The 14,023-nt window shown below is 43.0% G+C and overlaps 1 protein-coding gene across 4 annotated transcripts; it reads left to right on the top strand.

The window, feature by feature from the left end:
• Positions 1-380: 380 nt before the first annotated feature.
• zfta (zinc finger translocation associated) lies at positions 381-13,384 on the top strand. 4 transcript variants are annotated; one of them, XM_030076917.1, is made up of 5 exons: positions 381-851; positions 3,434-3,949; positions 6,626-6,982; positions 8,240-8,695; positions 10,459-13,384. In XM_030076917.1, the coding sequence occupies exons 1-5, from the start codon at positions 728-730 to the stop codon at positions 10,941-10,943; spliced, it is 1,938 nt and encodes a 645-aa protein (XP_029932777.1). In that variant the 5' UTR covers positions 381-727; the 3' UTR covers positions 10,944-13,384. The 4 variants fall into 4 exon arrangements, with proteins under 4 accessions (XP_029932777.1, XP_029932775.1, XP_029932776.1 ...); XM_030076915.1 differs by having other exon boundaries at positions 10,456-13,384; XM_030076916.1 differs by having other exon boundaries at positions 6,623-6,982.
• Positions 13,385-14,023: the final 639 nt, after the last annotated feature.

Here is a 14,023-nt window from a genome sequence, read left to right as displayed (position 1 = left end):
AATTATCCCGCATAATGAATGCAGAAGGGCAGCTATAATTCACTACAAATGCATCAGATTAATCCTCTCGCAGGGCTCCCGAGGACGGAATCGTGTCATTTTGGAGTCCGCGGGGCCCCGATGTGTGTCCATCATCAACACTGTGCTGTGAAATGAGTGCACTTTGCTCATGCATCATTGTGTGACAGCAGCAGCACTGGTATTAGCAGCAGTATGATCAGTATTAGCGCCTACCGCTCCATCTGGCCCCCCGGGTGGGTGTGTGTTGTCGACGCCGCTACTGTCTCTTTAAATTTACCCAGGAGCCCCTTAAGGAGCCCCAGGGGCCCCTAGTCCGGCTCCCCACCCTGAAGACAAGCAAGAGCCCTAAAATACATTACTGGAGGCCTGCGCTGAGGCGCTTCCACACACAGCAGGACGGAGGACCGGGCTGAATCCGCTACCGGAATACATGATTATATGATTATATGAAAAGTTAACTTGGCTCCCGTGCGGGGCGCGTGGGGGGACGAGGGGGACATTGTAGAGCACGGGCTCCTCAGCGATGGGCACGTTCTAGAGCGCCTGCCAGACGCGTGTCGAACGGTGCCGAGCGTTGAAACATGTCACTGTTGTAACATGTTGTTGTTGTTGTTAGTGTGACATGTCCCGCTCCAGCGCTCCGTAAAAGCGACACAGTGAAGGGGAAGGAACAGTAGCCACTATCCGGAGCCCAGCCAGGCCAGTGATGGAAGAGAAAGAGACGGGGGAAAGCGAGCCTGTGGACCTTCGCTGTGCCGAGCAGACTGAGCTGCTCTCATTAATAATAAGCGGAGAGGAGGAAGCGACGCAAGAGGAGAGTGACTTGGGAGGTAAAAAAAAATACTGTTATTATTCTTGGTGTTTTTCCACGACACAGCGGTTCTGCGTGGCTGTCAGAGCCACGGCCATTGTCACCCATCCAGTTAATCCGTGTCAGGGACAATGCCATGGAGCGGCATGGCCCCTCCGTCTCTGTGGCTCCTATAAACAAAGGCTCAATAGCACGCAGGCAGGCTGTCCGCGACACACAGGCGCCACCTAGCGGACAGCCGCGGTCAGAGTCGCCGCCCACCACAGAATAATAGTAACACGAACAATAATGATAACAAATAAAGACAACCGTCCTCATTATTATAATTACTATTATTATTATTATTATTTTAGGACTTATTAAACACACAAACCCCTTTACATAGAAAGTTACAAAACAATAAAAGAGAAAAAAAAGTTGACAGGAAACCATAATGATAAAAAAATAAGATAACATGCATTATATTTTATTAGTAGGCCTACCCTAACCTCACATTACTATTCTTCTTCTTCTTATCATTATTATTATCATTATTATATGTATAACACTTGAAAAAAAAAACATACAAAACCGCTTAGACAGTAAGTTATAAAACAACAACAGAAAAGAAACAATATAGGTGCATCTCAAAAAATTTGAATATCAGGGAAAAGTTTTTTTTTTTTCTCCATAATTTAAATCAAAAAGTGAAACATTCATATATTCTAGATTCATTACACATAAAGTGAAGTATTTCAAGCCTTTTTTTTATGGCTTACAGTTCATGGAAATCCAAAATCCAGTATCTCAATATATTAGAATATTACATATATCCAATCAAAAAAGGATTTATAATATAGAAATGATGACCTTCTAAAAATGTATTCATTTATGCACTCAACACTTGGTCTGGGCTTCTCTGCATCAGTGCAGCTTGGCATGGAGGCCATGAGCCTGTGGCTCTGCTGAGGTGTGATGGAGGCCCAGGCTGCTGTGATAGAGGCCTTCAGCTTGTCTGGACTGGATATACAGTTTGTGATAACCACTCCTAAGTACTTTACTTCCTTTTTTACTGGAGTCTAATACAAATCAAGTGGGTCCCAAATGGGAGAAACTGGGGTTACCCACATGGAGGCTGTATGGAGCCCATCAAGGGCCCATCATCAACCCATGTGGGCCTCCATGGAAACTGCAGACAAAATTAGGTGGGCCTCAGTTGGGTATCCCACATGGGCCCCACATATCAGCCCAGGTGCAACCCATTTGGGCCCCACATGGGTGTGCTGGCTGGGGGACGGTCATATTTGGCACCTAAAGCTTGAGAAACGTTATGTAACTTCTTGTTTAGCAGAGGGATCTGTTCTGAACTCTTCACTAAGGCGGTAAAATCATCTGCCAGCTCACTTATGTACAGATAATGTCTGCACACGTTTAAGTCCCTGACTCTATGTCAGGGCTGTTTTTTTATGAAAATGGCTAACAATTTTGCAACTAAAATAAATAATGAACCGGAGAAGGAACAACCGTGCTGATTTGCTTGTGTAACCTCAAATCTTCTAGAAGTTCCTTGAGGGAGAGACACTGAACTATTCCAGCCAGCGTCCCAGCACCGCCTTTCCTCCCAGCAACACTGGTGACAAAGAATGATGGAGTCATTTTAGCATTATCACACTTGTATAGTGTATAAGTTATGTGAGGTAGTGATCATCATGAGCCAAACATAAACAAAAATCTCTTTTACTTAGAAGAAGAACTCAATTTGTGCCTTATAAAAGACCCCACCTGTGTCTTACTGTCATTAGTTTTACATTATTCACTGTGATGCAGGGGATTTCAAACTTTCAATACGCTGAGGAGTCCCACTTGAAGTGATTTTGCTCAAATGGGAACCTGATATCAAGAGATATTTTGGTTTGTGTTCAGCATTTGAAAAAAACACAAGAAATCTGATCCAGCATTACTGATCTGACTTTTAAATATATCATTTCAGTCATTATATATATATATATATATATCAATAGATATATATATATATGTATATATATATACATACATATATATATATATATATATATATATCTATATATATATATATACATATATATATATATATATATATATATATATACACATTTTAAAAACATTTTCTGTTAATATTTATTTATTTAATTTATTTATTTATTTATTCATTTATCATTAGTTTTCTGGAATTTTTTTGTAACTGATGTTATACCTGGACTCTGATGATGAGATTAAACCAGAAAGAAAGAAAACAAAAATGATCCCTCATACATTTTCTGCACTGTAACCATCTCTGTTGAATAGAAGTGAAATTAAACAAGTCCTTATTTTGCTGAGGCCCCATGGAAGCTTGTCAAGGACCCTTGGGGGTCCTTGGACCTCACTTTGAAAACCAGTGCTATAATGTATTCCTCTTATTTCACTCTGATTTGACTCCTCCACATGTAATTAAACATGTAGGGTGAGTTTAGGTGGGTTTACCCTGCAACTACAACACAGATGCCAGTGAATTTACATTTTCCTCTGCCAGGATGTTCACATTTCCTTAACAGACATATGTATTTCCATGTCACTTATTTCTCTCTTTGTTATTCCCATCAGAAGAGGAGGGTGTCGCCAACGGCCATGCTGAGGATGAATCAGAGGCCAGCATGGTCACGCCCATCGGCTCTCCGGGCACCAGCTACTGGAGCATCACCGAGGGTCCCGACCACCCTCTGCTCCTGTCCCCTGTCCCTGGCCCCTCTGGACGCAAACCCAGGGTGCAACGGGCCTCGCGTCCAGGCCTCAGCAGGATCCCGGGCCGTGACCACCGCCGCTACTACCACGAGTACTGGCGCAGCGAGTACCTGATGGACTTTGACCCCCAGCGCCACGGGATGATCTGCATGGTGTGCGGCAGCTCGCTGGCCATGCTGAAGCTCAGCACCATCAAGAGGCACATCAGGCAGAAGCACCCAGACTCCCTGCTGTGGAGCGCTGCCGATAAGGACGTGATCCGCTCAGGGTGGGAGAGCCACCTGAGCCTGGAGGGAGGTCAGAGGTCGTACAGCTCTGCCACAGGGAGTCTGCCTCAGGAAGAGGACAAGCTGCCGGGTCCGGGCCAGCACCAAGCAGGTGGGTAGGACTCAGTGGGAAGCGAGGCTGGATCAGCCAATAGTTTTCAGGATCTCACACTTGGTGGCAGTATGAGCTTGTCTCTTGGTAGGGTGGTGTGTGGGGAAGAGTGGATGGTGAGGCAGGGGATGATGTAATGTTCCAGTGATGATGTGTCACGGATCATAGAAGGAAGGACTTTGCCTGGACATGGCTTTTTTGAGGGAGTCTGTTCAGATTAATAATTAACCATGTATGACATGATTCATACAGACATAGTTCCAGGGGAGTAATATGTTCCCCTCCTGGTTAAGGACATGATTTCAAATTTTCTTTGTATATAAAGCAATGAAGCAGAACATGCTTGATCACCATAGTGCTATTATTATATCTCAATTTGAGAGAATAATTGCAGTGAATTAAACTAAGAAAAGTGCGCCCTAGACAGCATTATAGGTCACTATGGCTTCATGAAATAACTGTTCAATAAAAGACAAAATAACAGGCTGAAAGTTCTGTAAAACAGCTCTGCATTAGGTACTGCTCACTGTAGGTGGTTCATTTTTTGAATAAGTGCCCATATTCAGAAGAAACCCAAATTTTTACCCAGTGTGACCTGCTTTTTTTGGAGGGCGGAGGGGGAGAGGGGCAGGGTTGATTAGAATGTAGATACAGATACAGATACAGATACAAAATACTTTATTAATCCCGAAAGGGCAATTCAGTTTTACAGTCAACCTGTCCAAGAAACAGAAATACAATATGACAGAGGTATGTCATATTGTAGACACTTGGCATGTGCCTGATGAAACCATTATGGAAGAGCAAACTCATCACAATGAAATTTTATGGAACATTTACAATGTTAAGTTGTGTTTATCATAATTTATTTCTATCATTGTGTAGCAGTTATTAACATTTAACCCTGGACAGATAGTCCAGGCATCTGTGTTGACTCAACTACACTGAGTCTTGCAGCTTTGGCCTTCAAGTTAAGTAGGTGGTTTATCATATGTAGTTTTTCCTAATATTTCAAAAGAATTGTGTTAATATTTTGCAAAAGTAAAAATATTTTTAACAAAATGTTAGAATAATCCATATTTATTTATTTGTTTATTTTTCAAAATGTTATCTCTGATTAACCCTTTGTGTATTGAGCAACAGGCCACAAGAGGTAAGGCTTTATAGTGATCTTGGCCTTAAAGGTATGGTAAATCCAGTTAAAAACAGGGATTTTGTTTTTTAGTGTTATCCTTGAGTTGTGTCTTCGTCATTCACCAAGATGTGCGAGTCCCTGAATGTCAGAAACTGTAATAAAATGTTTCAGGAGCTGCTTTTCCTATGTTAATTTTCCTACGCTAATACAAAAGCCTATCGAGAGAGGAAGCTGAACCTGTTTATCTGCTGTGACAGATAAAAAGAGTGCAGGACAGTCTTTTGGCCATCGGGGGCAGTGCTGAGCACTTGTTCAACAGAGTAGCATATGGAGGTCAAAGGGCTAAATTACATTTGATTCCAAGTATTTACCAGTAACTGAACTATTACTGTCACTGTTACACAGCCCAACAATTACAATGGAGACAGAATTATAAGCTGTTCTGAAATCCATGGTAAAATTATGTCAGTGTCAGAAGATTTCTCCTACATTTGAGGCTGTGTGGTGTTGACTAGTTGCATAATCACAGGGAAAAACATATTTTTTTCCCAAACGCTTGGGTTTCATTCATCTAAGCTCATAGAAATCTTCTTAATCAATGTCTGTCTGTCATTTTCACCACTGTAAATCAGTCTGCAGCTAATCCTGCATGATACTGGGCCTCTCAGCCTATATCTTGTGGTTGTGCTGATTCAGAACTTAAAAACCATCTGAATGAAAATTTACAAAGAGCTTATAATTTTCCTGAAATGGTAGAGAAAACAATGGAAATAGTCAATAAATATTCTATTTTTAATAGTTAATGAGTAAATAACTAATAATAGAATGGTACTGTTCCACATAGCAGACAGTTGTAGAACAGTTACTAAATAAGCCATAACCCATAAGACCTGGTATGAGTGCTGGTTTAGTCCCCACTCATTTAACAATAACAGACAAAGTGCCTTTCACCCAGGGCAAAAGGACTGAGCAGTTACAGCTAACACATGGATGAAGACACACATTGCTATTGCAGTGCACTAAATAGCTGGACAAAAATAACCAAAAAGTAGATCACATCAGAGACTGTGGTGAGGTACACCTGTGCATAGTCACAAAAAGCGTGAGAGATCGAGAAATCAGCTTCTCCTTTGACGCTTGAAATGATGTCATTGTGCAGTCAAAATAAATACTACTACTACTACTACTACTACTACTAGTAATAATAATAATAATATTGTTGTTTGGCCTTGTGAGTATAAATCTAAAACGTGTCCTTTAAAGTCCTCTTCTGTTCACGATTAGTTTATATTCAATACCTGATCTCTTCAATGAGTTTTCTCCACCATAGTCTTTTTTTATGTCTTTTGAATGTGCCTCTTAATCACAAATGAAATATTGCAACAAAATAATGTTTTGGGTTAGATGCTGTAAATGAATTTCTTAACATCTCTGATTCCCTCTCAAAGAATACTAGTGGGGTTTAGTACCGAGCGCTCCATGCTGCTTTTTCACCTCTGTTTTCTGGGCTCAGTCTCACCTCTCTGTTTGATTCCCAGCAGAACACCCAGACCCTGTCACTCCTGAGCAGCAGCCAGAACAGCCTCCCAGCCCGTCTCCTCACTCTGTGATGGGTGAAGCCCCCCGGCCCCCCGAGGAGGAGCAGGAACCCCCCGGGCCCTCGGCCCAGACCCTGGAGCGCTACCTGAACGACTCGTTGCACGCCTGGTTCCGCCAGGAGTTCCTGATGGAGTACGAGGCGGAGGCGGGCCGGCTGCTGTGCATGGTGTGCGGAGGCCAGCTGCCCTCTCTGCACCTGGACCACATCAAGAGCCACGTGCTGGACACCCACCCCAACTCCCTGGTCTACAGCTCCGAGGAGAAGCACTGCATACTGCAGGCCTGGGCTCAGACGCACGGTGAGGATAGGAGGGTTTTCCCTGTGGCAGCCATGTTGGAAGTTCTTTTTCACAGAACACCATTTTGGGGTGAAGTAGCAGGAAAATCCAGGTGTTACTCATCATATTTATGAAGGTTCAGCTCCATTTAAGTGCAGCAGAGTGTCCCCAGGTAGCCAGCATGCACCCCAGCAGGACCCTAGCTCTGCTGGAGCTCTGTGCAACAGAGCCTTCATTAAGCCCATCACTAACAGCTGTGTTTACACTGCTATCTCATGCCAAAATGGCTGCTGTAACGAGCTCCATAGCTGTGTGCAAGTCACAGTGACACGTCCCGCAGCTGGCTCAAATTGGCAAGCTACAAGATGCCTAGAGCTAATGCTAACACCCCATACATTCTGAGTGAACTTGGCTAAGAACAGGATAACAAAGGTTAGCAATATGCTAAAGTACTACATGCTGAATTTAATAGGTTAACAGCAAGCTAAAGCCAGATGCCCCAAGCTAATGCTAACATCTCATATACTCTGAGTGAGATAGGGTAATGCCATGCTAGCATAAGTAAGGCTATGGGATGCTATGGCTAATGAGAGAATTAACATTAATAATTATCACTTAATTGTTAACAGCAAAATAACTATTAACCAAAGTTTAATTAACTGTCAATTTATTTAAATTAATCCATTTACAGTTTATTAATGATGGTTTTTATAAAGTGTTTCCAAATGAGGAATAGTTCAGTTTCACTATAATTTGACATGATACAAAAAATGTATGAGTGACTATTTTGACATGCTTATCAAAGTTTAAGCATGACATGAATTCACTGTGTAGGTCCAGCAGAGGAGAGATGCCAGGCCCCAGACGAGACATAAACCAATAAGGCTACTGTAGGTTAGATTACTTTGGATTAGCCAGGTGCATACAATATGGCTACAATTCAAACGAGCCAATCAGAGAGCAAGATGGATTTTGCCTGGCTCTGCCTAATCCATTAAGTCCACCATGACCACAGTTTATGGGGGATTTGGAACCAGCTTGAAGATCTAGGCTGGCCATTGAAACTAGATTAAGAGGAATGGCCATTTGTTTCATAAATTTAATCTTTTTTCATCCATTTATCATTTTTATTTGGCCTACGAGGCTACTTTAAAGCAATTTCTCTGCCATAACACTTGAATATACAGTTTTGTACATAATGAATGGTTAAATGTCTTTGTGCTTAAGTCTGAACTCATTCTGTTCTTTATTCGTCCCCTCCTCTATGCCTAATATCAGAAGAATCAGACCACTTCATCAAATCAGAGCCCAACACCAAAGAACCCGGGGTGGACCTCTTTCCTCAGGACGTGGAGGCCATCCAGATCAATGCTGACCTGTACCCAACAGCTGATGGCGCTCTAACTCAGGACACTTGTCTTATTGGCGAGGACGGCGGTGTCGGCTCTCCGCAGCAGGGACCCCAGCCTCTCCGCCAACCCAGGAAGAGGCGACTGCGCGGGGGCGACCCGTGGCGGCTTCGCCTCGACTACCTGGTGGCTTACGGACCTCAGGGCCGGGGCACCTTCTGTATGGTGTGTTCTCAGGTCCTGCCGGAAACCAAGGTCAGTAGCTTCCGCCGCCACATCCAGGAATGTCACCCCGAGACGACAACCCTGAGCAGGCAAGAAAGGGAAGCTATGGCTGCAGCCTGGACCAAAGATTATCCCACTGAAGGCACGCCAATTAAAGAAGGTGAGGCACTGCAAGCTACTGTTAAACGTTTGCAGAGTTTGGATTTATTCTAAAGCTGCAGTACTTCGCACATAAGTGGCTCCAAATTGAAGAAATCTTGATGGCTTATAAACACAAAACATAGTACCTAGTTTCAGAAAACCAGGCCCTCCTCCAACCTAGTTTACCTCTCACGTTCAAAGTCGGATAATTGCTGCATTCCAGTGGCCCAACTTCCCAAACCAGGGAAGAAACATAGGTGTCCATGAGGTATTCCTTGCCCAACATAAAGCACTATTCCCCAGGCGACAGCTTATGTTAAGTCTATAATTGTGTTTCCATTCAGGTCATTTGCACATGCTAATCAAGCACGATTCCATTAATGGCTTTTATGCAAATAAGGCTTGCCATGTGCGTGAGATTCAGCAATACTAAGATCCACACCTCATTATTTAAAAATGGAGCAGGTTTTCCATGACTTAAAAGCCATCAATGAAATAATAATCATTATTTCATGGAAACTCGCTTCAATTGTTGCAGCAAGGACACACGTGTCTGCTTATTGGTCCACACACAAACACATAGTATCTGCCATTGTGCTCCTCAGTGTCTTCACAAAGAACATCCTGGGTCCCTGATCCTCAGATAAAATATAGGATGTCATTTCTGACATAATTAGAAATTTGCTATTTTTTTAACTGACGTTTTTTGAATAATCTATTTGTCAACGCACCACAAAATGCACATCAGGCTAATAAAACTTTTTTTTTTTTTTTTTTTTTTTTTAAATTTCAAATTTGTATGCCGTCATGTTGTTGTGGCTCAAGAGCCAGCCAGAGTTTCCCATTTGAAAGGCTGCTCCAATGCATTTTGGAAATGGAACAGCCTTTCAAGTAGGCACTCAGAATTTATGGTTGTCCAGCATCCCTGGAGCTCAGCATTAGTGTGCAGGGGGGGTGGGGGGTGTAGTTGATGAAGAGGCTCAACCATCGCTGGTGAGTCCAGCTTTTTCTTTCACTCACTTCTGTCAAGGAGATGCTTATAGATTTCACTTTTAATTTTCAGTCTTGCCACTTGTGTTTGGAGACGATTTCTCACCAGGGTCCATATCTGACTGTTGGACTGAATTAGCAGAATAAGGTGAATCTGCAGTGTTTCATATTGGGGATGTGATGCGTGTTAGTCTGATTTTGTCAACCAAACCAGAGATGATGCTTTTGCCTAGTGGAGGGGTTTTCAAAGTTTTTCATGTTCTGGACCCCCAAGTTGACTTCCAGTACGTCGAAGACCCCCATTTGATTAGAGTTTGCCCTACTGGGATCCTGATATTTTAGTATCAAGAGATATTTTGGCTTGTGATCAGCATTAAATGCTTGTGAAAGGTGCCTAAAGCAGCCTCATAGCCTTTCATACACATTTAAACACAAGAAATCTGATCCAGCATCACTGATCAGACCTTTCAATATCTAATTTTAATCATTAAAAAAATAGGTGTCTTGTAATTCAGAATATTGCATTAAGGGTTTTTGCTAATTTTTTGGTAGTTTTTTTTCTTTATACTAATGTTCCCAGTAATTTTTTGCAAATTTATTTAAAATAAAGTTTTCTTGTAATTTAAAAAATTCTTTTTGGTGATTTTGAAGGTTTTCTTCACTAATTCTGTGGTATATTTGTTGTAATTTTTTAATGGGTTAGGGTTAGGGATCAGCTTTGCCTGTTAGTAATTCTTGGCAGGAGTTCTACAAAACCGGCCCTCACACTCACTCCTCTTCTTGCTTTAGCAGAAATCAACTTGAGCGAAGCTGTTGCCCTAAACACAGTAGGAGGCATGAACGATGACACCTCCTCTGATGAGAGAACACCCAACAAAACCATGAAGAAGGAGGAGGGTGACAGCGGAGGGAAGGGCAAACCGAGAGACGGCGCGGCCACGCCCTCACGCCACGGCCATTACCCCGGCAAAGACCAGCGGAGGAACTACCAGGTCCGCTGGCGCATGGAGTATCTGATGGACTACGACTGTCGGAGACACGGGCTGATCTGCATGGTGTGTGGAGCCACCCTGGCCACGCTGAAGGTCAGCACCATCAAGAGGCACATCCAGCAGGTGCACCCCCACTCCCTGGAGTACAGCCCAGAGGAGAAGCAGCAGGCCCTGCTCAGCTACAACCAGACCGCCCTCCACTTCATCCACTCTGACGACTGCTTCTCGTCCCAGGACCACGGGCACACCGAGCTGGGCCAGACTCCAGCACACTTTGGCACTTAGAAAGGGCTTCCCCTTCGTCGCTCCCTCCCATGGCTCCTGTTCAGAAATGACCCTCAACTTTGTTTCTTAAAGGAACAGCTCACCCAAAATAACAAAAAAGAGATATTTTCCCACATAGCCCCAGTGCAGTCCATCCATCCATGTAGTAGATATTTGTTGGTGGAGTTCAGCCTGTTAGAAATCGACATGTGAAGGACACAACATCCACAGCTCTTTCCAAAAACACTGGGAACTATTTTCTTGCTGAAGAACGTAGACAAACGGTATCTATCTACCCATAACTTGGAATTCCTGGCATCCAAATCACACAAACACCATTGTGCTGGATAGATTACGCTTGGGATGAGTGGGCAAATATCTTTTTTGTATTTTGGGTGATCTGTTCCTATAAATCTGGATCTGAAAGCACTGCTGAGGCCAAAATTTGACTGGCAGCTCATGCCGCACAGTAGAACTAAGGGCAGTAGATCTGAAGCTATCTGGGCTAGGGGAAAAGTAGTGCGAGCTCTTGAGGTTTCCCCAAACAACCACAGGTGCTCTCGGAGGCCATGGAAGGAAATGTAATGACCACAAGTGTGTTCTCGTGGCATAAAAAATGTAATTCCGGCACTCACAGGTTTAAAACTTTAAAAGCCTTCAAATGGACAGAGGTAAGACATGAAAAGCCCTGTTTTCAGTAGCCTGGCCTTGGATCTGTTTGATGCCACAGCAACACATTTGTGGTCATATTTCCTTTGTACTCATGGAGCTTTCCACTGACCTGCAGATGTTTCGACTTCCATGTTGCAACTTTCAAGTAAAAAATCCAGTCAGAGGAAAATTGGTTTGTCCACCATTTTTTGCAGCATCATATAGGCTATGGCAAACTGTTAGCTTTTCGATCCTCTCTGTAATGCCTGCTTGGAGTGCCGACTTTACTGGCATACTTACGCTCTTTTCCATGTGGGAAGGTGGATTTATCCTTGTTCCAAAATCAATGGAAAGCTCCGTTATTCAGGTTTCAGATCCAAAAAGGAGTTGATGGCTTGTTTCTGGTCAGGGCCAGAGTCTTACGTTCTCAGGAAGTTAGAACAAGAGGCTTCGGCAAGGCCGATGTTAATTAATTTTACGGTAATGTGTCTGAAGACAACACAGCACTTTGTCCCAAAAATGTACTAAATCCCAGCTTTCCTTGTGTACAGCTAATCGAATGAGACTGTGTTTGAAGTTATTGCTGAAGACAATGAATGCCACAGTGCAGTCAGTGATTTCAACTTTCTCTAGTCTGTTATTTAATTCCTTGTTTACAACGGAGGAAATGGTCTCCCCGTTACTTTCATCCATTGGAATGAGACATGTTATCTCTCTGTTAGTCAGTGGAGCGAACACCTCTGCTGCCACACTGGCTGCCAGATCCATTCCCCTGATCCATAACTTAGCTAAACGCTGCACAAAAGAAAAAGAATCTATGTAAATATCCGGAAAAAAAAAAAATTATAATTATTTTTTTCTTTATACAAGCACTTTTATGCGTCCTGGTTTATACAAAACAAGTTTGTAATTTTGCCCGGTTTTTCTACTTCATTCAAGAGACAATGCCACACAATGCCATTTTGCATGAAACCCTGTAATCGTGCACAGTTTGTCATGACGTCGACCCTTTTCGGAGAACGGTTCCTCGGACTTTTGCTCATCACACTGAAATGATTTAACCGGCTTTGGTTCTTGTTTCACCAACTCGCTCATCGTACAAATTTTATGCAAGAAAACAAGTTGGAGGATAGCTGACTGAGAAATACTCGGTCTGCCATAAAATGTCACTTCTTCACCTGCAAAGCGGACAACTCAGGGATTCTCCGTTTTCCTCACTTCATTTGATCAGTAACCTTCATTTAAGTAACTCTTAGGCTGTCGACTTTTCAAGATATGGGATACAAGCATCAACTTGTGCCGTGCGGTTGATGCCGCAGGCAGCACCGTATGACAGATTAGCTCTAGATTATTAACTGAAGAATTAACACTGCGGCCAGAATGAAGCTTTTGATATAAGGATGAGGTGGTAACACAGTGAAGGAAAGGTCTGCCTGAACCAAACTTGCCTCATGGTTCTGTGATGAAACAGTGACATGGTGGTTTTGTTCTGTCTTTGTGGGAAGAAAAGCCCCTCCACATCGCTCTGGAAACAAATTTTTTCGACATAGCACTTAATTATTTAAAAATGAAGTCAGTCAACGGTGAAATGAATGGTAATATAGTTTGCTGCAGTGAGGTATGAAGTGTTTGCTTGTGTGTGCGTGTTTGTACTGTTATTTTTTATTTTTATTTTTTGGAGGGGGGGGCAAAAGACTCCCAGACAGGTACTCTTTGTCATTACACCACTCAGCCGTTCTTCTGTTCTGTCTGTTCACCTCACTGACGTTTCTTGAGATATGCATTCTCTCCTCAATGATCCTTGTAATAAATAATCCACACCACGAGGCCGCCTGATTTATTATTTATCCTAATGTGATCCATACAGTGGATTTCAACTATGTGCTGGCGTGCAGGTTTTCATCCTGACCGAACACTTCATCACCGCTGGCGCTGTGAACAGCTGTTGGTGATGTACTGTGCGGTTTTTTGGGTTCATTTTGGAGTTTGCTGATGTATTTTGGTGTCACATCAAGATAACTCCAGCAACCACAGTGGAGTTCTACAACAGGAAATGTTTCAGCCGTCTGACACCTAAATCTTTACGGCTGATTAACCTTGACAAAGCTCTGCTATTTCCTTGAAGTTCCATTTATACTGAGTAATGAAAATTGTTGGGTTTCTGTTTCTGCTTCTGCCTGCCCCACAGAATATATCTCCCCAGGCAGCGAGTGAAGGTATAAATGAGAGAATGGTGAAATGTGAGGCTCCCAGAGGCAAGATTCAATCGCGCTATTGAAGAGGCTTGAACAAATGGCAGGGGCTGTTAACACGCTGAGCTTTCCTGTCCAGATTCAGATAGGCACCTCAAGAGACCAACGACAGGACGGTGGACGGGTCCTATTTGCTCCCGGATGCTTTTCACACTAATACTTACTTTTTTAAACAGTAATCGAGCAGAACCATCATGT

This window comes from Myripristis murdjan, chromosome 18 (genome assembly GCF_902150065.1).
Source record: "Myripristis murdjan chromosome 18, fMyrMur1.1, whole genome shotgun sequence".
NCBI lineage: Eukaryota > Metazoa > Chordata > Actinopteri > Holocentriformes > Holocentridae > Myripristis > Myripristis murdjan.
This window is presented reverse-complemented; position numbering and strand designations above follow the sequence as displayed.